Raw genomic sequence first — 16630 nt, forward strand, 5'->3', positions numbered from 1 at the left:
AGTCTCAAAAAGTCAAAGCTGATTTGAAATAATAATGTCTGACAGTCAGTGCTTTGAAGTTTTGCTGCTGCACTCTCACATTTAGGTTTTCTTTTATGTATGACTTTACCATAAAAAAACAAAAACTCACACATGGCATGAACGTATTTTTTTTTTTTTAATCTGTATTTCAAAGAAAGTAATAGGAGGATACTTTGGTGAATTAAAAGGAAAAAAAAAAATAGGGAACAACCCCCCAAAATCAATGAGGATAGGTGCAGGCCACTGCCAGGTCATACAGTGTTCATGTAAGCTATGGCTGGGGTGAGGAACTTGTTGAAGAATGTAAAAGTGAAATTAGAAGGGAAAAAACCCAGAACTGAAAAAAGGGGAGAATAAGGATGAGACAAGAGGCAAAAGCTAGCCCTGATTCAAAAAAGATGACTTTCATTCATTCAGTCAGAAGAACTTGGGAGCTTGGCTGCGATAGCTAACACACTGGCTCTTCATCAGGGGCCGTGCAACAAAGAGCTGGATTCCATCCATTCCATGACTGATTGATTACCCAACGGACAAATGTTAATTCTTTTCATCGATGCTTTGTCATTGTGGAGAGGTCCTTTTCATCTAACACCTAGGGTTTTTTCCCCTCAGCTTTTTTTTCCCCCTGATTATATATATCTTTTAACATCCTCTTCTCATTCACCTTTGCAAAACTGTCATGTCTAACAAGATTCTCACAGTACTTTAAACTCCTTTAGTTTACAATTAAAATTGCTAACTAAGTATGTAACAAACCATGATATTAAATAATACTCAAAGATTTAATTTAGTCGTCATAATTATACTTAACCTGTTTGCTGTCCTTGAAGGAAATTTTTTCCTAGTTCACAAGGGAAGAATATAAAGGAAGAGAAGCTGTGTGTTTTTTAATAGAATCAATTGCTCCAGTGCAACTTCACGAGTTTGATCTTACATGTGCCAGTAGAAAATATGCTACTGTGCAGCATAAGCCTGACTGTGGTTTATAAAGTCAGTGAGAAGAGCTAAAAATGTATAAATGCTAATTTCTTTCATTGCTTCTTTTATAATTGTCTTTAGCAAGAATACCCCTGAATTTTGAAAATGTCGGGATGCACAAGGCTTTGGAATGGTGCTGAAGCAGTGCAGGGGGAGTGATGCAGTGCAGATGTGAATTCGGGCTCCTTCCTTCACTGCTCAGTGCTGGATTCCAAGTCGATGTTTTGTTTCTATAATGAATCAAATCACAAAATGAATCAATATGGATGAAGACATTTTACTGATGTCAGAAGATATCTCTGTAGATTTTATATGGCTGTAAAAATTACTTTTCAGTACAGAAAGGAGAAAAATCCCTTTCTGATTCACAAACCTTTTCCAAATGTGTGTTTGTGAACACGGAATACAGAACTTGAAGGGAGTCACGCCTTTCAAGTATAAGCCTTTATATTCAGTTTTGGGTCTAATGTGGAGAACCTCCAGAGGGCTTTAACCCCATATCATTATTTTAAAATTGAAAAATTATGCAGAATAAATATGGTAATTGAAAATTTACAGGATTTTCACAGCGCTACTTTTTACAATAGTGTAAAAAAGTTTATTAAAAGGCTCATTGTGTAATCATTTTTGTAATCCTCTCAATAGCAAAATGCAGTAGCTATAAATTATGTGGTCAGATCAGAACACAGAATTTGAATGAGATAGGGGTGTTAAAAGAACTCTTTCTTAAGGAATTTTGCAGTCATTTGTAGAGAAAAATTCTAACTAGCAATGTGATTATATCAAAAAGGCACACAAATAGACCTGTTTTCCAATCTAGCTCTTTCCCAGTCTGTCTTTAGAAGTACATTTTTTTCCTTACATAATACAGAACGCTACAGATAAGCATGGGTGTTCTTAGGAACAGTGAGAGAAAAAATAAAACAAGTGCTTTTGAGGAAACTGTTTTATAAATTTCAGTAATATGCTAGTTATTTCTTTTCTTTTTTCCCTTTTTTAATGAATTTTTTTTGTGTGTGTGAATTGAGGAAAATATTTTAGTTAAAAGCAGTAGAATACATAACTTAGAGCAAACATAAAAATAAAATTCTAAAGCTTTTTTTTTTCAGGGATGAGGGGTCTGAAATTTTGGCAGGGGAGAAACACAGAAACCTCTTTTTAACTAATCATGATATCACAAAAAAGGACAAATTATAATGTTCTATTGATAATTGATGGTTATTTCTTGATTCTCCTATTATCAGGCCAGAACTCATAAAAGTAATAAGTGCCTGTTATTGTTAAAAGTAAATTGTTATTATATAACTAGTATTTTAACACTGCCTATTGCAACTTACAGCTCCTTAATTTTGTCTCTTTCATAGAAAGATATAATTAGTAAATAAATTAGCTTTTCTGCTGAAATATTACTTCAAAAATATTTATGAGCTGTGTTGTCTTTCCATGGAGGCTTGCATGGTGAAAATGTGTTGCAATTAAAACCTGATCTTTGATCTCTTGGTAGTTACAGTTTGGTTTGCTTTCAATCCGTTTGTGTTTTGTTTGGGGTTTTTGTTTGTTTGTTTATGTCAAATGAGTTATACTAATGAATTTTTAGGCTGAAATGACTTGTACCCTAAAATATGATTGGCCATATGACTATTTTCTTCCTTAGACTTCTCCCTAAATCTTTAATTCCTCCTTTTGTGACCTCTTTGAATGTCTCTCCTCCCTCTGAGTATTTTTGGAATCATCTGAAGTGGAACAAACTGTTACCCGTTGCAATGATATGATCTGTGTTGCCATTCTTAAATCTGGGCAATTTGCTTTTGCTTTCACATGTGTGAGTGCTTCTGCTGGGACTACTGAAATGAGAATTTCAGCTGTGATTTGACCTTAATCAGCCAGTAATTTAGTGGAAGACTGAATACTGCCTTCTTGTACAACTAACTGTTAATTCGTGACTGGAGTAGGACTGGTACTAAAATAATTAAAAGTTGGAATATTATTAGCTACTTGGAAAGCATTGTGCAAATTGGTCTTCTCAAACAAGGGCCCCCTTGCTATGAGAGTTTCTAGGAAGAGAGGGTGTGTGTCTGTTTCCCAAGGAGCACTGTGCTCAGCACTGCCCAGGGTGATGGCTGGTCTTACAACCAAGGCCCTTTGCTAAGATTTGTTTTGAGAACAGAGTTACAAGTAGGTTTTGATATTTTGCAAACTGGACCTAAGGGTTTCCAAGGAGTTTAGCACAGATGTTGGTGAGTCTGCCTACTGGTGAAAGCAAGCGCACAAAGTTTAATAGAGATTTTATTATTACTAACTATGGAAGGAAAAAATAAGTGTTGAGTTATTTGTCATGTTTTCGTGATAATTGTTCAGAAATCTGAATTGTGCTTCTTAAAAGTCATAAAAACCCACATCACATCAACAGAATCATAGAATGGCCTGGGCTGGAAGGGATCTTAAGGATAATTTTATTCCAACCCTCTGCTATGGGCAGGGACGCCTTCCACTATCCCAGGTTGCTCAGAGCCCTGTCCAACCTGGCCTTGGACAGTGCCACGGATGGGGCATGCACAGCTTCTCTGGGCAATCTGTGCCACTGCCTCACCAGCCTCACAGTAAACAATTTTCTCCTAATATCTACTCTAAACCTACTCTCTTTCAGTTTGAAGCCATTCCCCTTTGAGCTGTCACTGCATTCTCTTGTAAATAGTCTCTTTCCATCTTTCCTGTAGGTTCCCTCCAGGAGAATTTGCAGTCTTGTAGGCTCCCTTCATAGGAATTTCTATCTTAAAAGTCACCTTTTCTAGGTATCTGCAAGGTCATCTATAATTTAGACATCAGAGCCAATTAGTTTAATTTAGGAACTGAAAAAAACTCTTTAGAATTTATTGGAGTCTGTTATGCTCAGTATAAAATTTTGTAGTGGGATTAGGGTCTGATCATAGGAAGCTTACTAGGGCCAGTCTTTTACTTTCTCCAAAGTGTAATGACTTCAGTGACAGTTTTGCCTCCAGAAGGCCTCCCAGGCTGGGGCAAAGCCTTGAAATGCATTCTGAAGTTGATATGATGAAATCCTATCTTCTAATCATTGCATGTTGTTTATAGCCTACTGAGAAAATTTCTGATACTGTGAACATCGAATATGTAGAGTGCTTTCATGAATTCCATGGAGACATTATATGAATAACTTTTGCATTGACATGGGTATAAAAATGGGTTTCAGATGTCACTGTGTGCCAAATTTCCAAAAAAAGCTACTAAATCTTCATGTATAATTTCGAGTGTACAATCATTCTCAAATGAAAAAGACAGAATTCGTATATACATTGGCAATCTATGCATGTAAATTGGCAGTTAGCATGCATAAATCCTCAACGAAGTTTTTCTTTCAATTAGACCCTTGTTAAATCCATAGTAACTCCATTAACCCCAGGGGAATTACTTTGGATTTAAAATGCAGTTAAATAAGAACTCTGTGTGGCTGCAAGTTCTTTTTCTTTCTAAGCTATGGTTCAACTGGTACTGGGAGAACAGTCTTAAAATGTAGGTGGCTCCTGTGTTCCTGTCAGAATATGTTTTATAATTATTTTCTTTTTTTTTTTCTTTTTTAAAAGATTCATCCTGTATGGAAAAGCTACTTTCTAAAGACTGGAAGGAGAAGATGGAAAAATTAAACACAAGTGATCTCCTTGGGGAAATTAAAGGTATCTCACTAGATCAAGTTTTAAATGTTTGCATCTATTTTAAGAAAGGGATTGAGGATTTTTGAAATTTCAGAAAAAAATAATAGAAATAGCTGTCATGACTAGAAGGTGCCATTCTTTCCAGGCAACTCACCCTGGTTTTTAATGTTTATCTTAGAAATGACTGATGAGTGTGCAAAAAAAATGGAGTATGTCACAATAAGTTATAGGCAGTATCAGGGATGTTATCACAAAATACCAGGTTAGTTACATTAGTTCACTGACATCAGCCATATATCTCTGAGCAGAGGAAGAAATGCAGAGTTACCAATACTTGGTACTGCTTCTTCCCAGTTGCACAAACTGTGTGTAGAAATAGCCTTCAGATTATAAAGGGTGGTAATTGTGCCATTGCTATTCTAAATCTTTGATTCAAAATTAAAAAAAAAAGGGTTTCCATTAATCCACTTGTGCAGAGAAAGAGCAGGTCTGGATACAATTTGGGACGTACTGAAATCAGTGCAAAATTTGTTGTATATGTGTGGGCAGTAATTTCCAGTATTCTCATTATTTTTTGAGCCAGCATCCTAGGAAAAGTGAAATTCTCTTGGCAATTAAGTACTAGGTAGAAAACGTGAAGTGTTTTTCTCCACCCATCAATTTTTCCATGCATTTTCCTGGTGAGAAGAAATTCAGCGTTATTGATTAAGCAACAAATTTTACATGTGCTTTTTTTTGTGCTGTGAGAAGGGGTCATAAGGCATGTTTGAGGAGTACACAAAGTACCTAAGATTTATTTCTCTTCATTTGTATAATTTTGTTAAACTGCAACTACAAAGGTGTGGCAACAAAGAGTCATGTTCATCATATTAATAACTCTTTTCTTTAAAATTCTTTAATGTAAAAATATATATATATTCTATTTGATGAAAATTGATGCTTAGGGATTTAAGTTTCCACTGGGGAAATTCAGGATAGTTCAAATTTTTTTTTATTATACAAGTAGATGAAAGATTGGCTCTTTTTAATAAGTAAGTTATAATTGGCTCCTTCAGGACCCAAAAATCGGTTGGATTCTCCTGATTTTTCTGGTAGAATTATGACAATGCATCTATGTTAGGCAGGTAAGAAATCCCATAGTAATATCAGTGACAGAAACATAGCATACAATTTTGCAGGAACATGCCAAAATTGACTGCAATAAAATCCCCTAAAAATGATGTCTTGAAATCACAATCTATTTAAAGCCATATTGTCTCTTAATAGTGTGGAAAACATTGAATGCTAGTTGAATTATTATTGTCTATTAATTGCAAAATATAGCTGCTTAGTCTTTAAATAGAAACTACTTGAATGCTATTAGCGAATCAAATTTAAAAGAGGTGGCATCTCTAACAATGCAGAATAATGTTCTTTATTCTTTTATATGGCACAAAATGCTTTCTAATGACATCTCATTTATTGAAAAAGAAAGGTTTGTTTTTCTGGATTTATGTTGTTCCTCCTATTTTCTTAGCATATATGTTCTCTGCAGAGTGAGTGGGTAGAGTTCTTGCCTCTCATCCTTTTCTCATCTCCCTACAAAGCACTCTCACTCAGATTTGGAAGAATTCCCAACTACCTTTTCCAGGGGAATAGCCTATTAGGTGCATAAAACAGATCATCTGATTAGGCTCAGCAGATTTATGTGTTACCAGTCCCTCAGTCAGTTTCCACAGCCCATTTCCTGAGTAACCTGTCCTTAAGTTGTCATAATATCTGCAATATTCATCCATACTGCCATTGGCTTCCAGCAAGATGCGAAGCTGAATCTCTGCTACTGCAGCTGCATTTAATTTTTTAAAAATAGAACCAACATGGAAGACAAAAAATGGTTGCTGTTATGTTGTGGTTTGCACTTCAAACCTCTTGACAAAGGCATTAGTATTGTTTTAGAGAAGAAGAAAACTAGGTGCAGGGTTACATAGCTGGAGTAGGAACAGGTCTGAAGTTGGAATCCTTTCCTTTGGGTTCCCATACTCATGACCTAGCTGCTGTCTCCATGCTGGTTACCTCTGAGCCAATAAAGCCACTATTAACCCAATAGTCTGCCATGAACTCCTATCAGCATTTGTGTACCTTAAATCAGCCCAGAAAGGAAAAAAAAATCCACAAACAAATAACAATCTAGCATGTTGGAGCTTGAAAACCTGACTGCATGGAGGAAACAAAGCAAAGTAGGGGAAGCAAACTTTAAAATAAATCCTTTCATTGTTTAAGGTGGTAGAATCCACAATCATGGAGTTCATTTTCATGGTGAAGGTTGAATTTCCAGCAAGGTAACTGGCAGAACATTCTGGGATCTAAAAGAACTAAATTTGAAAATTTATTGTCTTTGGGAGGTCAAATATTTTTTCCTCAATTTCCGTTAGATTCTAAATAATTTTATTGAATTGATCTTGTGCAGAATTTCTGCTCATATTAGTGAGACTCTGAGTTAGAGACATGAAGTGATGCAGTAAAAATAAATAAATGAGTTCATCAGAGAAAAGAAAAAGTTGAGTATAAGAAAGGAAGGTGTGGTCCTGTGAGGAACTGCTCTTTGCACTGACTGTTACTGGGAGTTGTTTATTTTAGAGAGAAGGCGTTGTTCTCACTAAGGATAACCTGAGCACATATTCTTCCTCTGTGTCTGCACGACCACAGCCCTCCCCCCTTCAGTGAAAGACTAGCATCTTGGTTGTGGGAAGGCAGTTCACTAAGAATCAGTGCCAGAAAAAAGGATGAAAGCAGGAAAAAAAAATGTACCACTGACACAAACTGTTTCTATTCATGTTTGGGAAGCACACAGACAAGAAGAAAAGATAATTGGCTGAGAGAAACAAATAAAAACGGTATTTTCTTGCTTTACCTTCTATATTTAGAACACAATAGTGTTAATCAAGATATAATTATAAACTATATCTATTAATTCAGACAATAGAGGCCAATACAAAAGTAACAAACAGTGAATAATTCATTTTTTCTTGGTGTGGGATTGTTCCTGTTCACAATTACTCTTGCATAGTGTGCCTCACTTGTAAAATTGCTTTTTCTGAGTTTCTTTATTAGGATTTCAGTTATTGATAATGGTCCAGATTCTTCCTTGAATTCCAGCCAAACAAGCCATTGACTTCAGGGAGGTTGCATGAAACTGAGGAGAATCTGGCAGAATGCTTTGTAGCCAAATTCCAGTGGTTAAATAAGTCTGCTTGTTCATTTGATATGTTTATAAATGAAACACATAGGTCAAGTTTTCAAAGGTCTCTGAAGCATTTGACCTGAGTTAAATGCCTTGCTCACCTGGAAAAAAAAAAACAACCCAGAGCTGTCTGTGCAAATCATTTGATTGTATGCTATTTGCCAGGGACTGCATGCAAATAGATTTATTTAAGGTATACAAGCAATTTGTTAGGCTTGCATCTGGCTTTTGCAGTGTTTGGTTTCTTTTGTGTAAAAATTAGGATCGGGAAATACTTTTCATTCTAATTGTTGGTATTACATATTTGAATAAACAAAGCCAGGCAGAGCTCTTTTCTTTATTTCCAGATATTTGGGTGCACAGAGCTCTGTCCTCACCCTCCCTCACTGCATGTATTTTTGTTGCTTGGTTATCTCGTTTTTCTTCAACAGCCACAGCTAGGCAGAGTAGCATCATTTATCACTATACAGAGTCTGTTTTAAGTTTTCTGTTTCTGTTCCAAATATAAATCTCTGGAATAGCACGGTCTTGCATGCATCAGGCAGTTGCCCTACTGAAATAGCCCTCAATGGTCTTTCTCAGCATGCAGAGTCTTTGAAGATCAAATAAGAAAGGTCAGTCTTTAAGTAACTTAAGCAATGATGTTATCGTGAAAGGGTCAGAATTGGTCCAGCAGCCTCAGAGGAGAGTGACTCCTGGGTCAGCAGCTCCTGTGCTGCAGGTTAGTCCTGTGCCTTCCATTGGTGGTGTTTACAACTGGAACTCTCTATATTTATAGGCATTGTGACTTGAATGTCACATGCTGTCTTTGTACAGTAGGCTCTATTTTGGGGAGGTGAGTGATTGATGTCCGTGGCTTTATCCAACACAGAAGGCTGTTTCTATTATGCTTCCCGTGCTTCTCCCATCTCCTTTTGTAATTGCTGCTTTAGTAACAAGAGTCTAAACCCCCTGTTCTGTGTGACGTGTGAACATTTAATGGCCTCAAAATATTTGGGTAGGTGGGACGCAGAATTCCTGCCTCCTTGGGAAAGTTGAATTTAGTGTAATGAAGCTACTTCACCCACTTGATAGTCCTCTTGTAAGAGATCCACAAACACTTTTGGAAAGGATGTTTGTCCCTGGTATGGGAGCAAGAGAGACGCAAAGAGGTGTTTTCTAGGAGCATTTTTTGGTGTGTATTAATGACTGGAAGAGGACTGTAAAGCACAATTGTTTGAATCCAGAAATTTAACACTCTCCATTTCTGGAATAGTCTTGGAAAGAGTTGTGCATGAATGAATCCTTGAGAAAGTTGTGGTTTTTACAGTGAATTAATGTTTTAAAAAACATGCATGATTTACAAAACATTTTAAAATGTTATTTTTGCTTCTATTTTATAAAATTTGTCTTCACAGATAAGCTTTCAGGTGTTTCTTGCTGCACTATATCAAATGTGAAGTCCATTTTGAGGAAAATAAATCTGTTTTCCTTTAGCCCTGATCAACACTGTAGTCTGAATTTGTAGCAATTATTTTTCAGTATAATTGCTAAAAATTCTTTCTCATGAAGTCTAAGGGTATATAACAGTCTGCCTCATAAATATGTATAAATAAATATATATAAGGCTTATATCACAGAGGCACTCAGAGGTTTTTAATTATGTCACTTTGTATGGCTATAGACATTTCAAAGCTCTCCTTTGTGCTCCCTGTTATAAACATATTTTATTTCTTTTGAAGTCTGTGTGATATACATACTAGCAATTAAAAACCCAGCTCAGGCTTTGAGACACAAGGTCTTCTTAATTAAAACTCAAACAAAAGCTACAAGCAGAAGCCCCACTATATGATTAAGGTCTAAAGTGTTATGATACATTAGAATCATTGTTAACTGCTAGGATTTAAAAAATCAATACACAGGAAAAAGAATCAACTGGTTCCAATTAGCGAAACCAATGAAAATATTCAACAAAACAGCACAGCCCAGAACCCCAACACCCAGATCCTCAAGAAATTGGTCCTGATTAGGAATATACCACAGGCTATAAAGGTTTCTCATAATGAATTTATTGCCATGATCCAATGAAGTGATATGCTGAGCTTTGTGTCACAGCTCTCCAGCTCAGAGCAGTGCTTTTGTTTTGCCATTGCTCCAGCCACCAGCACTTTGTGTGACATGGTACAAGGGCTGTGCTTCCAGGTCTAACCTGACCTTCTAAATTAAGACTTTTGAATGCCTGAATATTTCATAAGCACTTTCAACAGTTCATGTTTGCACACCCTTTCGTCAAATTTGCTTGAGGAAGGTAATGAATTCCAAAAATAAAAATATTTTGTTTATGCTTACCAAGCCCCATTGTATCTGTTTGTTATGGTCAAGATACCAGTACAATGAAACTAATCACCAGTGTGAAACACATTCAACTATATTTTTGTACATCTTCTTGACTTATTTTTTGATATTAAATATATTTCTTCAGATTCTGGATTTAAACAGACATACCCCCAGTTGTACAGACAGAGGATAGTTCTGTGGAAGAGACTGGACTGCTCACTGCCCATAGGGCTAGTGTTTAAATTATGTACATATAAGTCTTGGCAGGATTGAGGCTGTGTTTATCACATTAAAAAAAAAGCCAAACGTTTTTGTTGCTCTAGTCTTTTGGTGAGAGGGTTGTATTTCAGTGCCACCTCTCACAATCATGCCTACTTCTAATGTTGAAAGTTAATGACTATTACCATTTCTAGTTCTTAAAACTCCAGAACTATAAATTACACTGTAACCAACCTTTCACATAAATCAAGTTTTCCATATTGTTGAATATATTTTATAAAAAGCATCAAGCAGGATGCATGGCCTTTAGTTCCAGGCACACAATGATTTTTTTTTTACTTACCACAATCACAGAAATCTAAATGTTTTTTACCTTATCAGTGTATATTTCTAAGCTTAACTATTCAGAGGTCAGTGTATGAACTCTGTACTATACTGAAATAAATATGACAGCCCACTTATATTCTGGGTTTTGTGAAATATGTCCTAAATAATGTAGTAAGAAATAGTATCAACTGTTCATGGGAAAAAGCAACAAGATGGATAATGATGCTAATAATAAGGAACTGAAACAGCAATACATTTCTTTTACACATTAATACAGACTGCCTTCTGGAATGTCATCCATTCTTTATTTTTACAATTAGTGACAAGAAAATGTACAGTGTTAAAATGTGTTTATTTTCAACTGCCATCTAAGTTTTTTTAGCAGAAAATAGCTTGCCTGTAAACTAAAAATTATAAGTCAGTTTTCCACAAAAAATTTGCCATTTTCCTCTGTTGGGAGGTTTTTTTTGGTGGTGTATATATATATATATATATATTGATTTTCAGTATATCAGTCATGGCTTTCTGTAATAAATACAGAGCCTTTAAATGCAGTAGAAAGGCTTAAATTTTGAAGAATGTATCGCTACTTGGACCTTAGCATCTTCTCCTCTGAAAGAGGCTGTCAGTGGCAAATTTTCTTTTGACTCTGGTCCCAGCTTAGTTGCCAATGAAATTTCTTTAACAAAATAAAACTCCTACTGAAGACGAATATACAACCTCTTATGGAAAAGTAAGTGTATATGTAGGAGTTTGCATGGCTGAAACAATGGTGGAAGCTCCATTCCCTGTATTTCATCACGCTTCAGGGCTTTTGACTTCTTGTTGCTTTTTGTTACAAAGTCAAATTCGAACAAATTGATGAATGTCAGCATTTATCTAGAAAAATACATCTAGGCACAATATGGAAAGGACTGAAATTTTCTGGTCAATTTGGATGTTGTGGAAACCTCCAGATGTACTTTTGTCAGTCTTTTGTAATTGGTGTTTCATACTTGGGGAACTTTCAGTGCCATATAAAGAACACAATGTCCTGCAGCATTCTGTCCCTGGACGCTGTTCAACCTGTGGAAGGGTGTAAGGAAAGGGCAAACATACACTAATATTTCCTCAGCATACTCTTCCAATCTCCCACAAAATATGATTAATGGGTTGCTTGATTCAGAGGTGGTAATTGGGGTTTAATGACCCTTGATAGAATTATCATCTATGAACATGTCCAACCACTTTTGAACCCTTTAGCAGACAGCTGCAAAGTCTGTGGGGATAAGCTCAGCAGTTAGCAATATGGTGTGTATTTGCACCCAGTACCTTGCAGGTCTCCCTAGATCTTAAAATGGACATTATTAGAATGAACTGTTCCCTGCTCATCTCCTCTGTTACACTATGCTCTGTCACTTTTCCAGCTTGAAAAGGAAAAATATATTTATTTATTCTTTATATATATATATATGTTTCTGCACTCTCCTCAGCCTTCTCTTCTGCAGCTAATTTGGGAAGAGACCCCTTGCATAAAATATAACTTTCTGAGCAATATCAAACTTTGGTCCTGAATAATGAGAACCTTTGTGGCATTCCTTTTCACTTTCAGTTTTAAACTCCATTTCTGAACAGAAAGTTGTGTCTTGGAGTGGGATCATGATGTGTGGATATTGTGTGATAATGAGGATGTCCTGATGATACCAGAGATACCAGGTTCTTTTTCATTTTCCTAAGAGATATGTAAAAATACCTTACTTGGAACTTAACAAATCAGCAAGTCAGGAATGTCATCTGTAAGACTCAAGGCACATAGCATTAGTATTGAGGAAAAATGAAGCAGGAGCACATTTAGTAACTCCCCTGCAACTGATAATAGCAAGAACATAATGTGCAACCTGACACAGCCACAGCCACTGCCTCAAAAGCCTAAGCTCAATGAGGACTAGAAGAAGAAACACAAGAAGGGTTGTCCTTGTCCCCTCTAAACAAGTTGACCTTTCAGAGGAGGTTAATTATCAGTGCTTTTTTCAAGATATCTTGATTTGTTTAGCTGTGTCACCTCACTTAGGATCTGACCAATGACACCTGACAGTTTTCTGGCAAAGGGCAAATCTAGCCAAACTGGGCTCATTTTCCTTGTTTTCACCTCCTCAGGCCAACATTAAAGTGATTTCAGGCTAATCATGATCCCCTTGCTCCAGTCAGGTCATTCACAAACTGTCCCCTTACTTGGTGAGTGAATTGATATCAATTCACTATGTCCCTTCTGTTCCTCCCTCAAAAATTTATGGCAGATTAAAGTAAATAATTAATCTATTTTCCATCCCAACAAAAATTTTTTTGTTGTTTTGTTTTGGCACGATTTGCCAATAGAGAAAATTTTCAGAACTACGATAAAGATGAAGTCCCATCAATCAATTAATACCAATATATGAATTTTAAAGAAAATAGAAAGATGTATTGAAATAATTTCCATAGAAATTTGTTTGAACTGAGGAAACACGAATCTATGAAGGATGTAGCCTGCCCATATCTTATAAATTCATTGTAGGTATTAATTTCTGTGATGATAATATTAATGGATTTATAGCCAGGCAGCTTGATCAAAACTGGATCTTTGTCATGAGCTCTCACAGTGAAATCATGTTATTATGAACATACCTTTCTTACCCTTTTTTCTTTAAATTGCTGTTAGTTTAACCCACATATCCTAATATTTACCTTAGTCTGTACTGATATATTTTAACAAAGTTTAATATTAGACATGTTGTCACAAAAATATTCTTGAAGAGTTATCCAAGATTAAGCTGAGAACTATTCTTAAGCTGCATAAAATTTGTTGCCCCATAGATAGCAGTAATGAGAGGCTAACACACTCATGTTGGGGAGTGAATCTTCATGTCTATTAAGATTTGTTTGAACGGGTTTCCATCACAACAGGTGCACAATTACTTTATGAGTAAAATATTATCAGCCTTCCAAATTAGCCGGGGCAAAATGCAAGTTGTCTGATTAAATAATCAAACTCAATACTTAAAATGCACTTGATTTCCACAGGAATTTTAAGATGCTAAGTCCCAGTCTATCAGTGAAACTGTGATTGTTTGCAGCATGCAAGTAGCAGCTTGTAGAGTATCCTGTTTGGTATGTTTTACATAATTCACCCTACATTATACAACACAAAACCACTAAAAAAGCGTATAATAACGGGTTTTACTTCTAGTAAAACAATTTTAATCTTCCAATGAAGGTATTATATTGTGCATTAAAATCAGAAAAAAAAAAGTGGGCCTCTAATGGAAAATAGTTTGAAAGTGTTCTGCATTCAATTAGGAGGCACATCAGTTTGGAAATACAAAACCCAATGTTCTTTTAAAATAATTTAGTTTATGTAGAGGGAGGAACTAGAGAAAAATCCTGTGAGTCTGAAGTGCAGCTTGCAGTGTGGAGATCACATATATCACCAGTTACTGAATAGCTTAGTAAACACAGTACCTCAAGGACCCAAGAAATGAGTAAAATCTGAAACAGTAGGTTCACCACGAAGGGGAAACTTAGCAGTGCAGCTATCAGGCACAGATTATACACAGGTAACTGTTTGCTTTCATATCTGAATCTGCTTGTCAGTCAAGGAATGCTGTGAATCAGGAGATGGGATCTCAAATACAAAACCACAAAGTCAGAGACAGCATCTGGAGGAGCTCCAAGCCACAAAAATTAGGGAAGAAACATAGAGGGAACAAAAACTGTAAATGCTTGCATGGATTCTGCCTCTATATACATTGAATTTAAATAATTGTGTTGATACATCAGTAATAATAATTGCTGATAAAAATTATAGTCCTTATTTTGGGCAGCAATATGTTTTACTAAATGTGAAATTAAAGGCAATTTGTATTAATTAGGGATAATATGAAAGTATGCAAGCGGTTGACATTTCCGACATTTTTAAACACACTACTATGTGTGAAGATAGATCTTCTGCATTTGTTTTGGCTTGGAAATACTGTGGATTGATATATGCCCCCGAAGTATTCTGTTGACATAAGATCCCAGTTCTAAACCCCTGAGATCAGAAAATTATTTATGGTTCACTGTAGTTTGAAATTTAATTAGGGGATTTGGTCTTTGATGTAACTGTTTAGTAGACAATTGTAGTTCTCCCTGAAAGCTGGAATACACCCTTAGTACAGATACTAAACCAAAATCTTCAAATTGCAGGTGGCACACTCAGATTGCAAGATTTAAGAAGTCAGTGTAGTGTATGCAGATATTTTATGTAGGCTTACACAAATAACTTGTTCAAAATGTAGGGGAATTTACAGACATCAAATCTCAATTGGTAACCTCAAAAGAACAAGTTTATTAAGAAGGTCAAGAAAATGAAATGGGCATAGCTGTTCTGTGGTTTAGTTTTTTCAGATTCCTTAAGAACTGTAGAGTGCCTATTGGCTTCTAATTGAAAATTTTACTTTCAATCCCTGCCTCTGGTGCCAGGACACAGTTGCTGGGATTCTGCAAAAGTCATGGGATGACTTTGGATATTTTATTTAAGGGCTGTAGAAAATAGAGGTTTTCTACTTCAGGATGTATTTAATTGACCCTCCTGTCTGGTTTTTTTGGTGGTTGTTTTTGTTGCTTTCTTCCTCTCCCAGGAGTTATACAGTGTAATTTTGTGCCTCTCAGACTTCAGCCAAAGACAGGGTGCCCACTTCTGAAGGATAAGGATTTTCCTAAAAAGAAATACTTAATCCTATCAGGTTAAGGTCTGCAGTGATAGACAAAGGCACTTTGTGTCTCTGCATACTCTCAGAAAACATATCCTACCATCAGACAGATATCAACACTTGGTGCTAAGAGTGGAACACAGTGAAAATTCTCCCTCTGCTGACCTGGAAAAACCACAGTCAGTCTCTACACATAGCTAAAATTCAGTTAATTTAATAGCTAGGGGAGGTTCTTCTCCCACTTTGCCTCTTCCTGTCCTCTTCCATGTGTATTGTACTCAAAACCACTGAGAAAAACTTTTCTGAGCCATAGTTGCAACTACTGAAAAGTGCTATGGTGATCAGCAACAAATAACCCATGACAGAATATAGGTGTTAATTGCTCATTAGCTGAATCTGCCATAAAAAAGCTCACATTGTGACATCTATGTCTGTGTAAAATATTCAAATACATTGAACACTTAGAAATCAATATGAAGTTTGGAAGTGAGGGAAAACTGAAGATTGATGTATTGAAAATGAATGGGTTTTAGCATGTTTTAATTAAACAGTCTTCACAAAAGACGAAATCATTCCTTCCAAAAGGCTCACTCCAACACTACAGCACAACTGGAGGGGGCTCTGAGCAGCCTGGTCTAGTGGAAGTTGTCCCTGCCCATGACAGAGGAGCTGGAATGGGAAAATCTATGAGGTCCCTTCCAACCCAAGCTGTTCCAGGTTTTTGTGACCTGTTCAAGGAGAGCACTGCTCCTCACTTCTCAAAGTCAGATCACGCAGACCAGCTGAGACTGGGGCTCCTGTTCAAAATGATAACATTCACAGACTCAGTTTTGAAAGAGTTCATTTTCTGTGGTTCAAGAATTCAAGATATATGATATTTGTTTAAGGTTCTTGATTGACAGCTAGAAGATAGGAAATGGTTAAAAGATACTATGAGAATTAGAAAGTTAGTTGGTAAGCTAGGCAATATTTTTGTCACCTGTACCTATTCAGGCTTTTACAGGCTTAGTAGTGCTATTTTTTATCAGCATTAGCTATGTCATAGCAGGTACAGAGTTGTCAAGTTGGTTAAGCAACTGAGGGTTATTCCTTCCTAAACTAAATAAATAACTTATGCAATAATGAGTTCTTGACCTTGGTTTTTTTGGTTGTTTTTTTTTTTTTTCTTTTGG

The 16630-nt window shown here is 36.1% G+C and overlaps 1 protein-coding gene across 1 annotated transcript in view; it reads left to right on the forward strand.

Moving 5' to 3' along the window:
- Positions 1–16630, forward strand: part of SOX6 (SRY-box transcription factor 6) — a 259381-nt gene that overhangs the window by 84994 nt on the left and 157757 nt on the right. The window contains exon 4 of the mRNA XM_084207918.1: positions 4599–4688. Within this exon, the coding sequence (XP_084064044.1) occupies positions 4599–4688 (90 nt within the window). The remainder of the gene's footprint in view (positions 1–4598; positions 4689–16630) is intronic.

Source organism: Fringilla coelebs (assembly GCF_963513975.1).
Source record: "Fringilla coelebs genome assembly, chromosome: 6".
NCBI classification, from domain to species: Eukaryota; Metazoa; Chordata; class Aves; order Passeriformes; family Fringillidae; genus Fringilla; species Fringilla coelebs.